This window comes from Alnus glutinosa, chromosome 12 (assembly GCF_958979055.1).
Source record: "Alnus glutinosa chromosome 12, dhAlnGlut1.1, whole genome shotgun sequence".
Taxonomy (NCBI): domain Eukaryota; kingdom Viridiplantae; phylum Streptophyta; class Magnoliopsida; order Fagales; family Betulaceae; genus Alnus; species Alnus glutinosa.
Genome location: NC_084897.1, coordinates 1,632,367 through 1,652,585, shown reverse-complemented (window position 1 = coordinate 1,652,585; position 20,219 = coordinate 1,632,367). Strand labels below are relative to the sequence as shown.

The following is a 20,219-nucleotide window of genomic DNA, read 5'->3' as shown; positions in this document are numbered from 1 at the left end:
GGTTCCCTTCCACCCTCTCTCAAGGTAAAGGGAACTTCCAAAGTGAAAGGGAATGAATTGGGGTTCCCTTCCACCCAACAATTAGACATTTCCCGTTCTTATCAAGTGTACAAGAGCTCCTACAAGCAAACTGTTTGACAAACAAACTAGCTTGTAATAAGGATGCCTCACTAAACCCTATTTCCACCATTCCAAACCTTGCGAAGAATGCCCTCCAAACATCCAACGTCACGTTTCGGACAGTCCTTTCTGTGCCCTCCTCCACTAAAACGTTTCGGATCAAACAACCCAAAAATGTTTCCATTCTCATCCTATCCTCATCATGCTGCTTCATGCAAATCTCAAGGCTCTCAAAATATGCACCATAAAAGAATAGAGCCTCAATGAAGCGATCCACAAATGAGGGTGAATTATGGTTTGCTTCGACTTCAGTGACAACCAATAAAGATGGGTTGAGATTTCCGATCACTCTCATCAAGTTTTCTAAGCAATTAGGCCTTGAGATCATTGCCCTCAGTGTTAATGAAGCATAAATTATCACGGCTTCATCATCTTCAGTTTCAAATAATTCTTCCTTGATATCTTTCATGTCTAATAGTACAACTGCCTTAAACGAAAATGGCAAGTCCAAGGACTCTGCAACAGCCGTTAGCCTCTTACCTGTCTCCTCTATGGCCGTTGATCCGACCGCCGTTATCTTAAGAAGCTCGATGGGGTGCCGGCAATCCTGTTGGCGCTCTGCAAGAGCCTGCATCAAGAGCGCCCACTGCACTCCAGACCTGATTCCCATATCTATCAAATGGACCTTGCGCTCCAAGGCAACGTTTTCAACTATGGCTTGGATTCCTGTGAATTGCAATATTTGAGAAAAAGGAAGTTGTTGGTAAACTGTAAGGAATGAAGAATTAGTACTCGACCCCCGAAGGATTTCATCATCATTTGCCTCGATTACTCCCTTCATTATTGCCGCCCTACCTGATTCTTTTTCAATTCTCTCTTGAAGCGCTTCAGCAAAATGAAAAACAACTCTCTCGACCGGATTACCTGCGGGAGACGAAACCCATTTAAAACGTAAAAGCAGTCTGGTTGCACGATCATATTGTTGGTAGCCTACCTTCTCAGCCGCAGCTAAAAGATAGTGTACAAGTTCCACGTTTCTCATTTCATCCTCGGACAGAGTATCCGAGAGAGCAAATCCAAAAGGGTGCATAGGCATGTTGTTATAATGATCATCATACATTTGGGCAAGGAATACTACGAACCTAGCTGCCGCCAACCTTATGATTTCTTCGGTTGAAAATTTGTGGCTGACAACATTAGTTTCAGTACTTACGTCGTTTAATATTTCCCCCTTCAGCTTCTTGAACCCACTTCCATAATTTCTTAGGAGCTCTAAAGAAGCTAACGACGATGGATGTGGGATTTGTTTATCGTGTTCAACAGCATCTGAAACTGTGGGTTGGATTTGCTGTAGTTGATCTTCCAACAAATGCGCTCCTTTCTTAACTCTATATTCAGCAGAGATAGGATTGGTCGTCTCTCCTGCTTTTATTTCAGACAAATGGTCGACTTGTTTCTCTTTGAATACTGCTTCCTCATTCTCGAAGTCTTCAAGAGGACCATAACCGCCTTGGATTCCATCAGAACAAAATGGTGAGAAGGAAAACAAGGTATTATTAGCCATGATATACCAGAGCAGAAAGCCAGAAACTATAAATCGGCAAATTTAAATTCAAGTGAGACAATATAGTTATCTAGATTATCTGTACTCTCGGTTGATTTCATGCATTGATCAAAGAAATTAAAGGAAACAATTAATAACCAAAACTAAAACATAAAATTCGAAGCGTGAGACGCAATTGTGATGTTGATATATATGTCGATATCACAGCCTGCGGCCATGAAATGCCAAGGATTTGATTAAAAATATATTTGATGATGTTTTCACTGATGAAAACAAGGAAAGGGTCCAAACAGAAGAAGATATTGTTTTATGAGAACTATTAATTAGACCATGTATTCCAAAGAAGTTTGGCCTGCCGGCGGTTTGATTAGAGAAATTTTTTAAGGAAAGCAACCTCAATATATATAGAAACAAGCAGCAGAGCAAATCCGGATCAGACAAATCATCAAACACCTTTCGCACTACCTGCCTCCACCCATACCGTGGTTGATTCATTAATGGACGGATTCTCACTAATGTAAATTCCTAAAATAACTCACAGACTTTGTGCATAAATAGACAATTAAAACCAAAGTGTTGGATATGTTTAATATTTTTTTAAAAAAATGCTAAGTCGTTTTCTTGAAAAAAATAAATAAAAATAAACTGCCACATAAATAAATTTAGACGAAACTGTGTAGCAATCATTTCTCTTGATTTAGTCCACGGATCTCTAATTTCAATAATAAAATTCTCTTAAGTTTTACCTAAATTTGAAGCAAGTCCTCATGTCATTTTAGTCAAAGTTGATGGTTTGTTATATGTCACACTTCACCATCCATGTCAACAATACCCAATGCAATGCCCACTTCAACTAGTGCCAAAATCATTGATAAAAAAATAAAAAAACCTTAATGTTATGAGCCTGGTTGTTTGTAAGAATGGTAGGATGATAATTGTGAAATAAAAGAAATAAGTTTGACACTTTAAAGGGTCAATCCCTCCTCTTTCTCTGACACACGATTAAGAGGTGAAAACACTATAGATAATTTTCTCTATACTTCATTAATCTGCATGCTGAAATAAATTTTCTCTATAACTGATGGCCCAGTAACATATTTACTAGGCCTAAATAATGGGCTCATAACCTAGTACATGTGTAGCCCACTACTCCTACTACCCCATCATCTAGCAACGGCCCAATTTGGCAATCTCGTTTCCTTTCCTTCTCTTATTTTCACTTCCCCTTAAAAAAAAATTTCAACTTCAAAATATTCTAATATTTCACTTCTTACATCACATTAACAATTTTTTATTACTATTTAAATAAAACAATCTATTATAATACAAATATTTTTTTTACTTTTCCATATAAATTTTGGCTAGTTTATTCCGCACAAAACACACCTTTTACTACCGCTAAAAATAAATTTAACCTCAAATTGAAACATCAATCACTTCTTGCCAAACGGGGCAGGAGAATGCCAACCATTTACTGTTACTGTCCCAAATCTTCATTTACACGTGAAAACTATAAGAGATAAATATATTTTAGCCTCTCAAACTACCATCCTTTTTTCTGGATGGCCCCCAAACTATTAATGCTTAGATTTTGGCCCCCCAAACTACCACTTTCTGATTTTTTGACCCCATCCGTCCATTTATGCCGTCAATTCTAAACAGAAATCCGAAAATACCCCTCCTACACTTTGAAATTCCAACGGTTAAGGGAGATGTATTTTCAGGTTTTGGCCAATTTCTATTAGAATAGACGAATGGTGCCAAAAAATCAAAAAGTGGTAGTTTAAGAGGCCACAATCTAAATATTAGTAGTTTAAGAGGTCATCTGAAAAAATAGTGATAGTTTGAGAGCTAAAATATATTTAACACAAACTATAAAGCCAGCAGCTTCCACCGCTGAAACCTTTGCAACAGGAATGCTAAGTGGGACACGCGGCAGTCATTCAGCCTGCCTTGGAGACAGCGTGCGCCTTGGAACATCTTGCGCACGTTTATCACTTCCTCGGGAAGTTGGAACGAAGAAGCGAAGTGTAGGAGTGACTCGAGTAATGCTACATGTCATACCCATGTCCCTCTTGTGTCCCTCTAAATATGAGGTGGCTTTTAAAATCACCATTGGACTTGTGATTGATCAAAATTCAATTTTGATCACATGGTGATTTTGAAAGCCACCTCATTTTTAGAGGGACATGGGTATGACATTTAGAATTACTCGAGTGACTCTCTCACTCCATTATACTGGTCAAACCCCGTTAGTACCGTTACAACCGGTTCGTCTCCGCGCCACAAAACCCCCCCATTTCTAGAGCTCAATCGCAGTGCACAGCTTTTTACTCTCTCTATCTCTACAGAGTCCCCGATTTTCGTTCGTGTGTAGGAAAATGTAGGGGGTGGATCTGCCGGGTGGAGACGACGATGGGAAAGGCCCGAGTAGCCCGAGACCGAAGCGGCTGAGAATCTCAGTTCAAAGCAATGCCGTAGATGGAGACGACCGAGAATTTCAAGGCTCTTTCTCTGATTGCTTTAACCCGAACAGAGAACAAAAAGGAAAACACTGCGAAGATGAAGGAGAGCAGGAAACGTACGAAGAAGAAGAAAGGTATTCTGATGACGAAGAAGAAGAAAGGTATTCTGATGACGAAGAAGGAGAGCACGAAGAAGAAGAAAGTTATTCTGACGACGAAGAAGGAGGGCACGAAGAAGAAGAAAGTTATTCTGATGATGAAGAAGAAGAAGGGTATTCTGATGACGAAGAAGAAGATCCGGGCTCTACTGTGACTGTACGACCCAGATCAAAGGGTAGGACCATATCTTAGCCACTTAGCCACCCCTCCCAGAGCACTGCTTAATGACCCTTTTTGTTGTTTGTAGAAAGATAGTGTTTTGTACGAGATGTTAACTTATGGTTTATGGAATATGGGGCATTGTAAACGTTGATCATAGAAATAAGGGTTCAAGAGAAGGTTGTCTGGCTTAATTAATTCAAGTCATTAATGTAAAGAGCTTTGTTAGATGGTGGAAAAATGAGTTTTTACTTTCTTTTTTACTTGTGATGACTTTGTAGAATAGATTAAATGAGACGTTGTAAAACTTTAGAAGCTCACAATTATGTGGACTCATAAAACTTTAGACGGTCTCCTCAACATTTTGTAACCAAGCCAAAAAGTTGTAAGATACGGTCTTTGTTAGAAAGATATTAAATGTCATTTTATGACTTCAATATAGAAACTCGTTTGTTTCTTTTTTACTTCAAAACCAAAAAATAAAACAGAAAACATCAAGGTTAACCATATTTGTTATCCCATATATGCACCCTGATCTGGACTGCAAAAATTTGAAACTGGACTGCCAATCATTCTGTATAGTTTCTAAGATATTAATTATAAATGATTCAATTTACATTTTTCTATCATCTTTCATTTAAGGAAGTTGTATGATATGGCTTTTAATCTTCATTTGGGAAACCAGTGAGGATCATTCAATGGTGTGGTGGCAGGTGTTCCACTTCACCAGTGAAAGAGATTTCAGTATTGACATTGTGGTTGCTACATGCATATCTTGAATTGCTAAATTTACATAGATTTGCTTGTGAGCCAGTATTTGAATGAATCCCACATTCATTTTTCCCAAAGGAAATGATTAAAAAATTCAATTCCATATCAATTTGAATTAATGAAAAACAAATTTAAGCCAAAGACCTTGCCCTAGATGCATCAAGAGGGAAGTGTTCTTATTGTGGTTCCTTCAATTTATTGGAATGGAGGCATGAAAGTTGAGCTGAAGTTCATCTCCTTGCTGGACTTGGGTTGCTTGATCCTTTTGGCAGCTTAATTCCATGGAAGCATCAGGATTAGATTGTTTTGTCGTGAAAGATATAATTGGACACTCCTATTTGTTTTACTGGTTTCCTTTTATCATTCTTCTCTCTTTCTGTAGTGTTTAATAAGTAGTCATTTAGTCCAAAAAAGATAGTCCTGTATGTCCTGATAACGCCTAATTTATTCAATGACAGAGATTCAATTTTTAACGAACCTTGTGGAAGTATTAGTCATGGTGTAGATACAGACACATTGAGCCCGAAACTGTGTTTACACGTAAGCATTACAATTTTAAAATTGTTTAAGAGATGTGTTCTATTGGTTACCCCAATTTATATGCATGCCATGAGTGATATACTAGCATGCTTTGATGTCTTATGATTTGAATCATTACCTAAGAATGTTGCCATTTTGCTGCTTCAGAATATGCATATTCAACTATCCTTGTTAGTATATCATTCATGGCATGCTTATATATTATTAAATTTAGTCTGATAACTTTCTTTCTGCTTGCATGGCAATTCAGTGCGACAATGGGCATATAGCTTGCTCTTCCTGCTGCATCAAACTTAGGAATAAGTGCCCATCCTGCGATTTGTGTATTGGAGATATTCGTTGCCGAGCCATTGAGAAGGTTCTAGAACAGCCAAAATTTCATGCCCAAATACTAAGTATGGGTGCAAAGAAGCAGTTGGTTACAGTAAACAACATGACCATGAGAAGACATGCATCTACGCACCTTGTTCATGCCCCCTTTTGGATTGCAACTTTATCGCCTCATCCAAGCAGGTATACAAACATTTCAGCAGGAAACATCCAAATTCGGCAATATCCTTCCTGTACGACTGTGCGTTCTCTGTTTCCTTAAATGTTAATGATAAATATCTTGTCCTTCAAGAACAGAATGACAATGCTCTATTTGTCCTCAACAATAGAGTTGAACTTCTTGGGAATTTAGTGACAGTTTGTTGTATAGGGCCTTGCTCATCAACCACAGGGTTTCCCTCCACTGTTCGGGCCAAAATCGATGGAAGCTCTCTCCGACTGCGATCTTTCACAAAGAACAGTCAAAATTGGGTGGATGAGCCTCCTTCAACAGGGTTCCTTATAATAATTCCCTCTGGTTTTTTTGGTTCATGTGGGCGGCTCAATTTTGACATCTGCATCAAGTGCAATGCTGCATGTTCTGAATAGCCCCAAAGAAGAACAGATCCTGTTTAAAGTTGCTGATATTATTGGCATGTGTTTTTGTTATATAATTAGTTGAGTTCTACCTTCTTCTCTTTTTTTTTTCTTTTTTTATCCTAATTTGATAAGAGAGGTTACGGGGGATTATCATTTATATTCCTGATCCGAATGGAAAAGAGAATAAATTGATATGTTACCAAACTAAGCAAATATAGAGGGTTAGAGTATTGAATAATGACATTAATTATTGATTTTGTGCAAAATAATGTTACGATCGTAAGTATCTCGCATGGCTTAAATGTAATTTTAATCACATGTAAATAAATTTTTGAACACCTTCTCTTTAGTTGCCCATATATACTACGTCCTTTTGAATGATTTGCATCATTAGTACTTAAATTTTGGAACCCACAAAAATTAACTACATGTCTAGAAGAAATCTTAGGTGCATTCTTAATCCTTTTGAAGAAATCTTTTTATCATGTCTAGAAGAAATCTTAGGTGCATTTCTTAATCCTTTTGAAGAAATCTTAAAAAGACTCTCATAGACGGATGATGATTGACCATAATTAGGCTGTTCAAATTTGACAAAAATTTGAGTAGTTAGAGAGAGAGAGAGAGAGAGTTGCATGTGAGATTACTTGACCTAGACAGTCTAGGGTGTTGAGATCTCCTGCCTATGCCTAATTTTAGGGATCTCAATCTCTCAAACATAATATGATTATCTCCATTTCAGCTATTAAAACCCCACTACATAATATGATTATCTCCATTTCAACATGAAATGGATTGAAATGGAGAGGACCTATTTGATTGTCATGATTTTATTTTGTTGTATTTAACGGTATATATGATGGCACACGGTGAATATGTTGTCATTTTATTTAAATTTTTAAATAACGTAACATCGTGTATACCGTTAGATTGAACAAACTTTCGATTACTTCCCCTCTTGAAAATCTTTAAACCAACTTAATGCTAGCTAATTACTAACAAAAATATTCTAATGGTGACGTAGAAATATATGATGTGATTGTGGAATACTGGCATGAGGTCCATTTGAATGTTATTGTTAGCAAGGACAGAGCTAGAAGCTCTTATTAGTAAGGGTTAGGGGCCAAAAAAAATTATTGGTTAAGACCAGTAGGCTAAATTTTTTTTTCCTTTTTAGAATTAAGGGCGGTGCCATGGCTTATACCAGCCATCCTCTAAATCCGTCCCTGAGCTAGCCCTTTGAGAGTCGGTTTTTGTTGTGACAAATATAAATTATTGGATCCAAATAAGTACAAAAGACCATATAAAAATAACTCAATTACACCCAAAAAAAAAAAAAAATCCAAATTATTTACGCCGTGTTGGTTACAAATGTGATAAAAATTGAGATCGCAGTTGAAATGAAAATGTCATTATTCTATTTTTATAATCGTAACTGCTCCGCCTTAGGTGGTTAGTAATTATAAAATAATCGTTAGTTAGCGGTTATTTAAAGCTATAAACCTATAACCGAACCGCATAATCTATTTTGAGTATTAGGCCTTTATTAGATTTTTTTTTTCGAATGTATGGTGTCGTTTTATATATATATATATCCAAATCCAATCTGTTAATAATTTTTTCAAACAGCCTATAAAAATAGTTACACATAACAGTTTATGACAATTAACAGTTAACCGCCGGCATTTCACCGGTACGTAAGTGACAGGCTGCCTGGAATCTCTCTTCCGCTCTCCAATTGCAAGTCGAACTGAAACTCCTAAAGGCAACAAGAAAACTGGCCCCACCGACAAATTCTCGATGGCTCAAGTCACGTCACGGTTTTAGTGCAGGGTTGAGAGAGTATCACCGCCATGTCATATCACATTGTCATTGAGCAGTCGCAGAGGCTTCGATCGATGAAGATCAAGGAGAGGGGTTTTTTTCACGTGGGCTGCAATTGAACGTAATTTTAACATTTTTTTATTTTATTTTTAATATTGATTAATAATGTTGCCATTTTTTTTCAACAGCTATTATTTTGAACCTTTTTTCATGGGCCCTCTGCTAATTAAGTGACCTCTTGACCCAGAGGATCATTTCAAACGTATGTTGATAGTTTTGTTCTTTTTGTAACCTTGAGAGTTGAGAGCAAACAAATTATGTTAACATTTTTTTTTTTTTTAACAAAATAATCGGAGCTATCATGTATTAATCTGAAGTTACCTGAAGGTAAATATAGTGAATAAAGACACATCGACACCCTACACATTAAGCCAAAACAATCTAATTTTGGTGCTGCCTACAAATAAACAAATATTATAAGAACAGATATTTGAGACATTCTTTAATGATAAAATACTCCTAACAAAGAAAAGATGGATGATCTAGCTAACAAGCTATAAAAAGTCCAATAAAATCTACAAATTTAATAGACAGACTTTCAAAAATTACTCTAAAAAAATAGAGAAAAAAACAACTTCAGAAAGCACCCAACACAAGCCGACGTCGAAAGAGAAACTGCGCATGTCTTGCAGGAACCAACGGAAAAACATAAATATGGCATCAAAAGTAGGTGTAGAATAAAAAAGCTTAGCCAAACTTTCATCAGTAACACGGACGGAGAGGTCGCTTCCCTACGAGGCGTCTTGTGTTAGCCTTCATGCCTGAAGAAACCAAAAACAAGAAAAAACACAAAGGTTTTTAGCCTTAAAATGACTAGGAGACCCAAAGCTTCATAGCCCTAGAAGGACTAAGAGAACAAAAGCTCCACTGAATTTAAGTTAGGGGAAAAACAAAAAACCTCCATAGCCCTAGAAGGACCAGGAGGGGAGCACCATTGGGGGGGGAGAGGCTCTGGAGCCTCCCTCCTCCTCAAACATCTCTTTTCTTTCTTCTTTCTTCTTAAATTATGTTAACATTTGAATTAGCCTATAAAAAAGAATAAATTTAATCATTTATAGCTCGTTTAGGATTGAGTTATAGAGATTAAAAAGTATTTTTAGTACTTAAAAAGTTGTACCAAACAAAAATGCCTATTTTAGTAAATTGTGAAATACTTCTTTGACTTTTTAAATCTAAGGGTGCGTTTAAGATTACGATTTCATAAACAAAAAGTGCAATTTTAAACCAAATCGCAAAAAATGAATCGTTTGAAAATTGCGTTTTTAAGAAATTGCGATTTGAAAATTTAGAAAACTGTTTTTTCAAATCATAAGTAAATGGGGTGCTTTTTTGAAAACGCATAATTTTAAAGACTAAATTGTAATTTTGTCAAACGCTTAATTGTGTTTTCAAAAATCATTTTTTCAAATCGCACTTTTTGAAATCGTGAAGCCAAACGGACCCTAAAAAAGGCAAATATGCACTTTTGATAAAAGCTTAAAAATGAAACATTTGCTAAAAAAGCTCTTTGACTTTAAAAGCTCTATTTCTCAACACAATCTCAAATATTCTCTTAATTAATTATTTAACAACTTGTAGAGCTATAAGGGTGGCAATTCGTGTTCGCGTGTTAGGTTAGAGTTGTGTGTAGACATGGGTATAAGACTATATAAGTCAATCATAACCTGATTCATTTAATTAAACGAGTCAGACCTCTCAACCCTAACCTGCTAATTTCATATTGGGTTCATGGAGCGTGTCAAAAATTGACAGCCTTTATGTCAAGTGTCGAGTGTCAAGTCTAGGGGTGGGCACAAGGCGGGGCGCGGCGGGATGGATTTCTGCCTTTTTAGCCCCCGCCCCGCAACCCTGCGGGTTTAGAAAAGCCTACCCGTGAACCGCAAAAAAAATGTGTTGTATTCGTGGGGTGCGGGTTGACGCGGGGTGGGTCTTCACGAAGGCATCTAGTTTCGCAATCCTTCCCTCAAACTTGAACAATCTGATATATGAAACGGTGCACTAGGTCTCACGGTGAGGATCACGAGGAGGACGAAGTTCTTGGTGAAGACTTTGAACACGATGACCCAACAAGGTTGCTCGAGCTTGTGCGGGATGGACTTGCGAATCAATTGGTGGCTCAGATCGATCCTTGCCATTAATGACGGTTGCGCCAGTATCGTCTCCACCAATAAGGCTTGGTTGGGGTGGCAAGGCTTTGTTGATGCAGAGCAATTCGACATTGCTGGTCCTCTTCTCGCTAACCACCATGGGCCGCCACCGAGCTGCTACGTTCGTCGTTATCGATATAGTCGAAGCTCAGATTTGGGCCTCTCTCTCACTCTCAACCAAAGTTTGTCACAGTTTTTTCAAAGTTTTCAAGTTTTTACACAGAGAAAAGAGAAATGGTATATATACATATATATAATAACGGGATTTGTGGGTTTGGAAAGAGAGAAAGAAAGAAAGACGATGGATGGTTGTGAAGAACAGGGGGTAGCAGGAGGCTAAAGAGAAAAGGAAAATGAAAAGGAGGCTGCGGCGCGCGCTAGAACAGGTGAAAATTGAAGAAGAGTCTAGAGCCTAGGGTTTTTTTTTCCATTTTTTTGGTTTCCTGCACGACTCCGAGGTTTTTTAAAAGCCCAATCCGCGTCCTACCCCGCCCCACACGGGTTGGTCAAAATCTAACCTATATTCGCAAAATAAACACTTAAACCTGACTTGGGCGAGGCGGGGGTGCAGGTTTTTGCACAGTCTTAGTCAGGTCGTGTTGAGACATGCATGGGTATAAGACTATATAACTAAGTCAACTCTAACCCATTTAGGAAAAAAAAAAGAGTATACTCTAACCCGACCTCTTTAATTAAATAAGTCATATTATTTAACTCTAATCTATTAATTTCGTATTAGATTCATATAAAGTTAGCGAATTGCATGTAAAAAAACTGTCGGCCCTAACTGAAACTATATATACAATAATAATACAAACGAAATCTAAGGTGGGGATTTCCCATCTTTAGAGAATAAGATGGAGGATATAACTGAGCAATCATAAATCATAAATAAATTGGATTTTAGTACAGTTGTAAGATCAGGTGCGAGTCGTGCGCGCGACCATACCACAGATGAGAAATAATGAACAAACACCACGTTGGATGCATGCCTTAGATTGGAGAACAGTAAACATGCAAGAGTAGTAAAAGAATTAACTACAAAAAATCAAATTTAGACATTGTCTTCATCCCCGTCAGAGGCAGGCGGCGACTTCCCTCTCACCGGCCTTCTACATAGCAGAAGGATGGCAAGCCACAAAATAGCCTTCACAACTCTGACCATCCCAATTGTTACAGTCAGATAATACAACCACCACCCAACAAAGTCAGCCACCCCAACACCCATCAGCCGCTCTCTCTTAAACTCCGGCAAAACCACCAGAAACTCAACCTCTTCCCTCAACTTCCACCACCACAAGCTACAGAAGCTCGCCGCCAATGCCACCCTCTCAGCCCACCTTTCCTCCCTAGCAACCCCAAAAACGGTGTCGTCCACCACCGGCTTCACCACCACTCTAAACCAATGAAGCGTCGTTTCATGCAACCCGAAGAAAAAAATAACTTTACTCAGCAAGCTTATCTCCCCCATATTTAAACCGGGGGCTTCAACTCCGGCCGCTATGGCTCCCTCTATCCCCAGACCAACACAGACTTGCAATGTACATACAAATATCCATGCCGTGTACAAACGGCCGGCCGGCGACTCGGTCAGAAACGTAAGCTTACCTGTCGTCAAGCCGTTTGTAAGAGTTGCTATGCAAACAACGGAAACAATAAGACAGAGAACACTGGGGTTGATATATAGGAAGAAAGAGAAGAGAAAAGAAGAAAGCTGCGGTGGAGGATAAGAGTTGAAGCTTAGGAGATAGTGAAGAATATAGAACCTGGAAAGGAGGAGAAAGGAGAGTGGGAGCAAGAGGCTGAGGAGGGTGATTGTCAGGATTTGGAAGGGTTCTCTTAGAGAGGAAAAATTCAGCAAAACCATATTTACCGATCGATCGAGCAATTAATAAAGGATCATGTTACGTTGAGGTCTATATATATTATTATGTTTCAAAAAAAAACTACAGTTTAAGGAAATGGATCATGGGTGGTTGCCACGTACTCCCTCCTTCTCAGTTGACTTTAAGACATGGTCTTCATATTCCTTGTCTTTTGTTTTTTTTTTTTTTAGTTGTTGTAAGTTATATTCCTTGTCTTGATAGATGTACATTTGCAATCAAGTTTGCGGTTGACAAGTAAGCCTAAGCATAATTCAAATGAAAATGACTTAATATATACTTCTTTAATTAATTGGTCTTTTTGTTAAATTAGAAATTTTAATGTTTTTTTTAATTTGGGATAAAACTGAATTTTACAAGAAATTGAGTCATCACATATGCCACTTATCAATCGACCATATATTGTTTATGCAGTGAATCCACATACACAGTTAACGGTTTCTATCAAACGGTTAATATAGTATGAACCATTTAGAACATATAGCTTATTTCGAAGATTTTTAAGATACTTTAATTTGATATCATCAATATCAATTTAATACAGTTGCAAACCTCATTGACTAACACAAGTAATTTTTAATTTTAAAAAAATATAAATGAATAAAAAAATTGAAGAGATTAATTGGCCATCCAAATTCACCTCCTGGGCATCATCTCAAGTCTATACGATTGGAATTTTAATTTAGTGACGAAAGCCATGACATCCATGACTAGTTTTTAGAAGCAATCAAGTTTTTCTATCTTTACACTTTTTTTCCGCTAAGATTTCGTTTGTTTGAGTGTAAAATTTTTTTAAAAAATATTTTCTTTATTTTTTTTGCTTTTCGTACAATTGAAAATAATTGACAACGAAAATTATTTTTAGTTTGATTGAAAAAAAAATTTCTTTAATTTTTGAAAAATGATTTATGATAGTAGTTCGAGGATGGTACGTGGACTTTTTCCAATAAGTTTCCTACTGTGAGGATAATATTTGTTTTAACCTTGTTTATGGGAAACTTTTGTTTTTTTCTAAAATAATTTTATTTATATATAAATATATGCAAAATAATGTTGTTTCGATTTCATTTTGTTAATTAAGTAATGCTCTTTTATATCACATGGACACCATGCTTGCAAGAAATTTTTTTAAAAAAATAAAATAAAAAACCAGACTACTAATTAAAAGAGGGAGTTTAATTAAAACAAGTGATTTGAAAATGCGATTTTTTAAAATGCTGTTAAAAGTTTGGTAAAATTTTTGCTTAGCCATTAAAGTCACATGTTCTTAAAAACGCATCATCTTGCGTGCGATTTGAAAACACAAAGTTTTTAATATTTTCAAATCACAATTTTTTTTGAACCGCACTCCCTAGCTTAATATTTTTCTGCAATTATGTTTACGATCACAATTTTGATCTACGAAATTGTAGTTCAATTCTAAGCACACTCTTAAAATAATTTGGATCTAATTAATGACTTCCAAACTTGCCTGACGCTTGCAAACCTCTTCAGCCTTCCCCGTAAGAAAATTCCAGCTTACTACTCAATGACAAATTTATCAAGTAGTATTTTATACATATCCAACAAATTGATCCTACAAAAAAAACCTACATTTAATGTTGTTTTTTTTTAATGCTGTTTATCTCAAACAGCATTAAACCGTAGTTTTAATGTCGCTTAATGTGAAAGTGGTATAAATTTATGCTGTTTATTTACAAGCGGCACAAATCACAAAATTGGTGCCGTTTAATATGAAAACAGCACCAATTTATGCTGCTTTCACAATAAAAAACATGATTAATCCCTCGTTTAAAATGGGTGTTGTTTTGAAATCTGAGGACATATTATTGTTGCATGGATCATCCGAAGTTGAGGAATTGTTAAAAAGGTAAGACAAAAAGGACTAAAAAGATCGACCCAATATGCAAAGAAGAGACTTAATTAAACTTACAAACAAATAGAGCAAGCCTATTTGTATCCATATATAATACATAGCTTTATACAACCATGAAAGCTTAACATGAGTTTCTAATTAGGTATACATCTTAAATATGTGCTTCAACTAGGGTTTGTAGAAAATTGAATTCACCTATTAACCGTCATACATATGATCAATGACGGAATCAAAATTTCTCATCGGAAAGCCAAAGCATAAACGAATAGTTAAGCTTGATTTTGATAAGAGTTAAACCTAATTTAATTTCAAAACCAAAGGAGGACTTGGCCCATGATTCTTATTATCGTCTCTTTTTCCAATCATTATCGTTACGTTTATGAATATCTTCAACCATATCTCGAACCCTATAGTATATCATTTTTATACTAATCTCGATACATAGATTAGACATAGTATTCATGCCAATGACTAGGAAAAGTTCAACACCTTTAAACAATAAATAATAATAATAATAATAATAATAATTCCCCTTGCTCTTGTATAGCACTTGCTTTCCACTAACCCTACGATCGATCAACAGAATCTTCCAATCTGCGTAAAGTCTAAAGAGTGCAAATTGTTAGGTGGGCTCATTGGCAGCCGTGGGTCGCAGTCACCGTAGCCACCTGGTTTGACCAAGTTACATGTGATCTAATTTATGCTACAGGCCAATGGAAATGTCGGCGAGGCAAAGCCCGTGCTAGTTGCTACTACCAATTATTGAAGCATCCTCAATTTATGGTTTGGATAATACCAATTAAAAGACCAATTCACTTATCTACATACAGTATTCCAACAAAAATGTAAACGAGTTAATTCATTTTTAAAATTCAACTGTAATTAATATGTTAAATTACCATTTATTTTAAAAGTTTAAATTGATAAAAAGAAATAAATTAAATCAATATTTTAATACTCTTCTTCACGTGCGGGCTTAACTGTTATTTAAGATTTTTATTTTTTATTTTTTTTAAAAGTTTTTTTTATTATTATTATTATTTTTTTTTTTGCAATTTCTTGTTATCTTTTTCTGGGCAAGTTGTACTACCTAATTTGTTTGACTTTTCAAAATAATATTTAAATGTATATTAAATGGTCTCAAGAAATATTCCAAAACTATATTTATATCCCATGCCATGACAGACTTGCAAAATTAATTCATCAAGTTTGCCATTATATGACCTACCCTGATTAATGCCGCGCGTCATTCTTTTAGCTTGTTGCTGTTGAGGGCTTTCTTGAGTATTACTCCAAATAATATAAAAAGCAAAACAAAAACCCTATCTCATGATCAGATCTACTCCATATTACATATATATATATAATGCAAACACTAAATTGGGATAATTATAAAATTGATCCCTGGAGTTTGAGGTTAATTGTGATAAAATAACTTCTTAGGGTTTCAAAAGTGCCAAATAATTCCGACGAAAAACTCGTCAGAACTTATACGTACGGAGAGAATTATTTGTTATACAGGCGAAATTGAGCTCTTGGTGTATATTTTTTTAGACAAAAAGTTTTTCTCAAAAAGAATTACAGAAAGTAATATTAATTATTTTTTTATTAAATAAACTATGTGAAGAACTTGTATCTAATTTTACTTTTTCTTCATTATACCGGGTACACAGCATCATGACTTCAATGAAAATATGAACTGATTTAAACCAAACTATATTGTAAATTGATTTAAATTCCATTTATGTTGTCAGGTGCATGTTAATTTCTATGATTCAAAAGCGAAAGGTAGAACTATAAAGTTGGCATTAATGAAAAAATTAAAATACAACTCTTAATTTTATGTCTAAGTACTACTATTAGCTGTTCAAACATGCATGGTTTGAAATGGATTAATAAATTTTTGGGTTAATTAGCTTCAATTGAGGGGAATTCAGTCGAGGATGTTAACCCTCAGGACAGAACCCCAGCTCCTTCTTAAATCTAAGTATAACAAATTTTTGGTCGTTTCTTGTACCTTCGGTGTCCCACATCGGTTGCTTTGTCCACTTTCTTCAAAAAAGTGATCTTTATCCATGCGCCTACACACACGATTTACCGGCGCTGGAACAGATGTACTACTACTTTTGCTACTGACTAGTGACTACTGATACAAGCTTTACGCAGGACTTATATCATCACGCTCGATCTGTTAACGTATTCCTTCGTTTTTATAGTCGATGTGGTAATTGGTTCTCAAATCAAATTATGCTTGTAGTGACTCTTTTAGTGTTTACAATAATTATCAAACGAGCATTTTTAATTATGAAAATGGTTGAAATAAAGATTTCGAAACAAAATAAAAAATGAATTTTGTTATAGCAGTTTTTAGAAAGGCATGACTGACGATGAGCAACCTGCAAAATAATAAGGATTTACGGGCTTGGCCGGAGACATCCCAATACTTAAGTTAGCCTGCTTCTTTGTGTTTATAATATTTTTAGTTCAACCGTTTCGATAATAATTTTCTGATTCCGTCACTGATCAATAGTACTCACCCTTAAAAATCGACTTACAAGGAGAATTTGCTGAAAAACTTTTATATATAGATGGTTATGATTGCGTACAAGTATAAGTCATGTTAATTAAACACTTGGTTGTTCACATGTTTGGCCGTGTCTATAGCCTCGTACGTATTGCACAAATTTAGCCCATAAAGGGCTTCCGAGGAAGCTTGAGACTTTAGAACTTGGCTTGGTTGGCTGCTAACATTCTATCAAATGAGCCTCTGGTGTGAGCCCCATATGCCCCTCTATCTTTGGCAATACTCTCTCTCTCTCTCTTCATCACTTACAAGCGCAGACAAGCGGATGAATCGAGGACACCTGCTTAAGAATATTCCGAAAGAGATTCCAACCGGCCAGTGATCTCAGCTACAATTAACTATTCCTTTTGAAGCTCGATCACCATAATTAGTACAAGTTGCTAAAATATTGTGTCCCTATGACATAGTCACCCACACCAAATCCCGGTAATTAATCCGGGTGGCAGGTGCAATATATGCTAAGCCTTTTCTGTTTGGTCGATGCAGTTTCTTTTCAATTTTGGATCCTCTCCGATTCAAAATAAACTGGGGTTAATTTTATTTGAGAGGTGAAATTATCTTTTCACATTTGAACAGGAGAGAATCCTTATCCGTTTCTAGATCTGCCGGCCTGAGACTGTGATAATACCCACATAGCAACAGTAGAGTGTGCATTGAAATAGACTAGGACCCAGCCCACAGTACTAGTGCCATGCATATATGCAGCCAGTTAATTGCAGATGGGACCGGCCTGTAATTAATTATGCTTATTATCATACATTTGAAACATGTTTTGTGACGGTGAAAATTAATTATTAATTTTTCTTTTAATAAAGTTTTTACCGGTTAAAAATCGATTTTCATTATCATATACGTTGTTTCAATTATATGAAAATCATGAAATTCTGCATCTATACGATTATCAGATAATTGAAATGACTTTTTTATTTTTACGAAGCCTTTGTTTTATTTTAATTGTACGATAGTCGTATAAAAATTTACCGATGAGCATTACTCACGAAAATATCTGTTTGCATATGGTGAAAGAGACTCTTAGGGTATGCGTGGTTTATTATATATTGTTAAGGTGGGGTTGGGTTGGGTGGAAGGGAGTGGTGGTGATCTATGCATAGTTGCTCATAGCTTTGTATTAAATGAGTGAAAAGAAAGAAAGCAACTTGGAGCTTTGTCATCTCTTGCCTGTCCTCCTACCTCCCTTTCTCTTTCTCTCTAATCAATTAGAGCTCTATCTAATCTTGATGATCTTTTCTGGTTTTCCTTCTTACCTCTGCAACTTGATCTTCCTATAACAACTCTCTCGGTCTCTATTATGATTTTTGCCTGACGCAGTAAGAAGAAGAAGAAGAAGAAGAAAGAGGCAGTCATGGATCGTTCTCTCTTGCCAAAGCCAGATGATCAGGAAGTCTCAAACGAACTCAAACCAGAAACTCAGGCCTCCAAAAGAAGGTGTGTTGGAATTCCTTAAAAAAATGTGCTTATACTCTTTCCATGGCTTTGTTTTTTCAGGCTATTTCTTATCTGTCTGGTTTTATTTGACATTTAATAACTTTTGTTTGTGTACTGTTACAGGAAGGTGGTTCAGAAAACTGTTGTTACAGTGAGGATTGGAGCAAATGTTGGGAAACTAAAGAATGAAGGGCCACCTTCTGATTTTTGGTCTTGGAGAAAATATGGGCAAAAACCTATTAAAGGATCTCCTTATCCAAGGTTTTTACACTACTATGCTCATGTCATGCTTTCTTTTTCTTCATGAACTCGCTTTCTTCTTCTTAAGGCTGAATTGGGTTTCCTTTTCCTCAATACCTTAAACTTTTACCAAAAGGGATACAACAAATTAAGACTTTCTTCTTCATTTTTGCCCTGAATTTGTCTCTTACAATTCTCAAAATTTCTTTTACTTGTAATTACTTTCTGCAGGGGCTATTACAGGTGTAGCACATCAAAGGGTTGTTCAGCCAAAAAACAGGTAGAGAGATGTAGAACAGATGCTTCAATGCTCATCATCACCTACACCTCCAGCCATAACCATCCAGGTCCTGATCTCTCCACCACCAACCTGATCCAACTAGCAGAAGAACCCCAAACCCATTCCACTGAAGATCTCCCAACACCCACAAAACAGGAACAGCAAGAGACAGCAGAAGAAGAAGAAGAAGAAGAAGAAGAAGAAGAAAAACAAAATGATCCCATTGTGAGTACCACAGAAAAAGACTCGGGTGATCAAGATCATGATTTCCACTACATACAATCCCCAATTAGAGGTTGCCTGGATATAATAGTTAACCAAGGGGAAGACCCCTTCACAGTCCACCTAGAAAAAACCCATGAAACAATGAGTCTTATCTTGGATGAAGAGCCCCTCTGTTATTCCCAGCTCATGAACTTCTCCACACCCTTCTCAGAAGAAAATGACTTCTTTGATGAGCTTGAAGAACTACCCACATCTTCATCTTACACAAGCTTCATGAGGAGCAATTTTTCCGATGAAAGGATTCCTGTTGTCCCTTCTTGATCCTAGTGTTCTTAGTTCTTGCAGCCTTAGAAAAATGTAGTTATGTTGTATATGATATACCCACTACCTGTAGCTTTTCTAATTGGCATCTCTTATTTCTGTCCTTTTTATGTGCTCACAAAATGAGAAAGTTACATCACTTTGGCACGAGCAAAGTTAGTGGGTGGATGTTATCTTTTCATCTAGGAGATTGGGATTTAATCCACTGAGCCCCACACACAGAAGCAGAGGGAGAGTGTGTGTGTGGTTGATTCCTTGTACATATTATTTTAAAAAAGAAGGCACGGGGTTCACGAGTGAATGCTCAAAGTTCTTTGTGAAAGAAGCCTTTTTCTCTCTCTTCCTTTAGTGGAGATTAGTTCTTTCTTTTTCTTTCTATTTTTTCTTGAGTGGTTGATATGGTGGAAATTGGAATGGATATTTGCCTTTTACTTGTAGATGTTTCTCTTTTCACTGTTTCTTTTAGATTGATTGAGGGATATGGATGAGGCTAGCTACCAAAAAGTCTGATGGTACTTCTGTTTTTAGGTGTTTTGGCAGTTACAGATTCCCCTCACAAAGTGCCAACTACAAGCACCCCTTTTCTTGGGGAGGCATTGGCGCAGCACCCTTCACTTAAGAATCCAAATACCACCTAATTTGTCAGGAC

At 36.4% G+C, this 20,219-nt stretch overlaps 3 protein-coding genes and 1 pseudogene across 3 annotated transcripts; 2 read left to right on the top strand and 2 right to left on the bottom strand.

The window, feature by feature from the left end:
* LOC133852386 (DELLA protein RGL1-like) lies at positions 1 to 1,783 on the bottom strand. The gene has a single exon (XM_062289131.1). It carries the CDS (start codon positions 1,682 to 1,684, stop codon positions 20 to 22), a length of 1,665 nt encoding a protein of 554 aa, XP_062145115.1. The 5' UTR covers positions 1,685 to 1,783; the 3' UTR covers positions 1 to 19.
* Positions 1,784 to 3,600: 1,817 nt separating this feature from the next.
* LOC133851481 (E3 ubiquitin-protein ligase SINA-like 10) lies at positions 3,601 to 6,696 on the top strand (annotated as a pseudogene).
* A 4,886-nt stretch (positions 6,697 to 11,582) lies between these two features.
* LOC133852120 (uncharacterized) lies at positions 11,583 to 12,620 on the bottom strand. The gene has a single exon (XM_062288796.1). It carries the CDS (start codon positions 12,580 to 12,582, stop codon positions 11,770 to 11,772), a length of 813 nt encoding a protein of 270 aa, XP_062144780.1. The 5' UTR covers positions 12,583 to 12,620; the 3' UTR covers positions 11,583 to 11,769.
* Positions 12,621 to 18,162: 5,542 nt separating this feature from the next.
* On the top strand, positions 18,163 to 20,007 carry LOC133851962 (probable WRKY transcription factor 69). Its single transcript, XM_062288599.1, has 3 exons — positions 18,163 to 18,504; positions 18,628 to 18,765; positions 18,976 to 20,007. The coding sequence occupies exons 1-3, from the start codon at positions 18,422 to 18,424 to the stop codon at positions 19,568 to 19,570; spliced, it is 816 nt and encodes a 271-aa protein (XP_062144583.1). The 5' UTR covers positions 18,163 to 18,421; the 3' UTR covers positions 19,571 to 20,007.
* Positions 20,008 to 20,219: the final 212 nt, after the last annotated feature.

Excerpts from the sequence above, each read along its gene's own strand:
- LOC133852386 (XM_062289131.1), bottom strand. The coding sequence starts at position 1,684 with ATGGCTAATAATACCTTGTTTTCCTTCTCACCATTTTGTTCTGATGGA.
- LOC133851962 (XM_062288599.1), top strand. The coding sequence starts at position 18,422 with ATGGATCGTTCTCTCTTGCCAAAGCCAGATGATCAGGAAGTCTCAAAC. Across the intron at positions 18,505-18,627 it reads ACTCAGGCCTCCAAAAGAAG|GAAGGTGGTTCAGAAAACTG; the intron begins GTGTGTTGGAAT and ends GTACTGTTACAG. Across the intron at positions 18,766-18,975 it reads AAAGGATCTCCTTATCCAAG|GGGCTATTACAGGTGTAGCA; the intron begins GTTTTTACACTA and ends TACTTTCTGCAG.
- LOC133852120 (XM_062288796.1), bottom strand. The coding sequence starts at position 12,582 with ATGGTTTTGCTGAATTTTTCCTCTCTAAGAGAACCCTTCCAAATCCTG.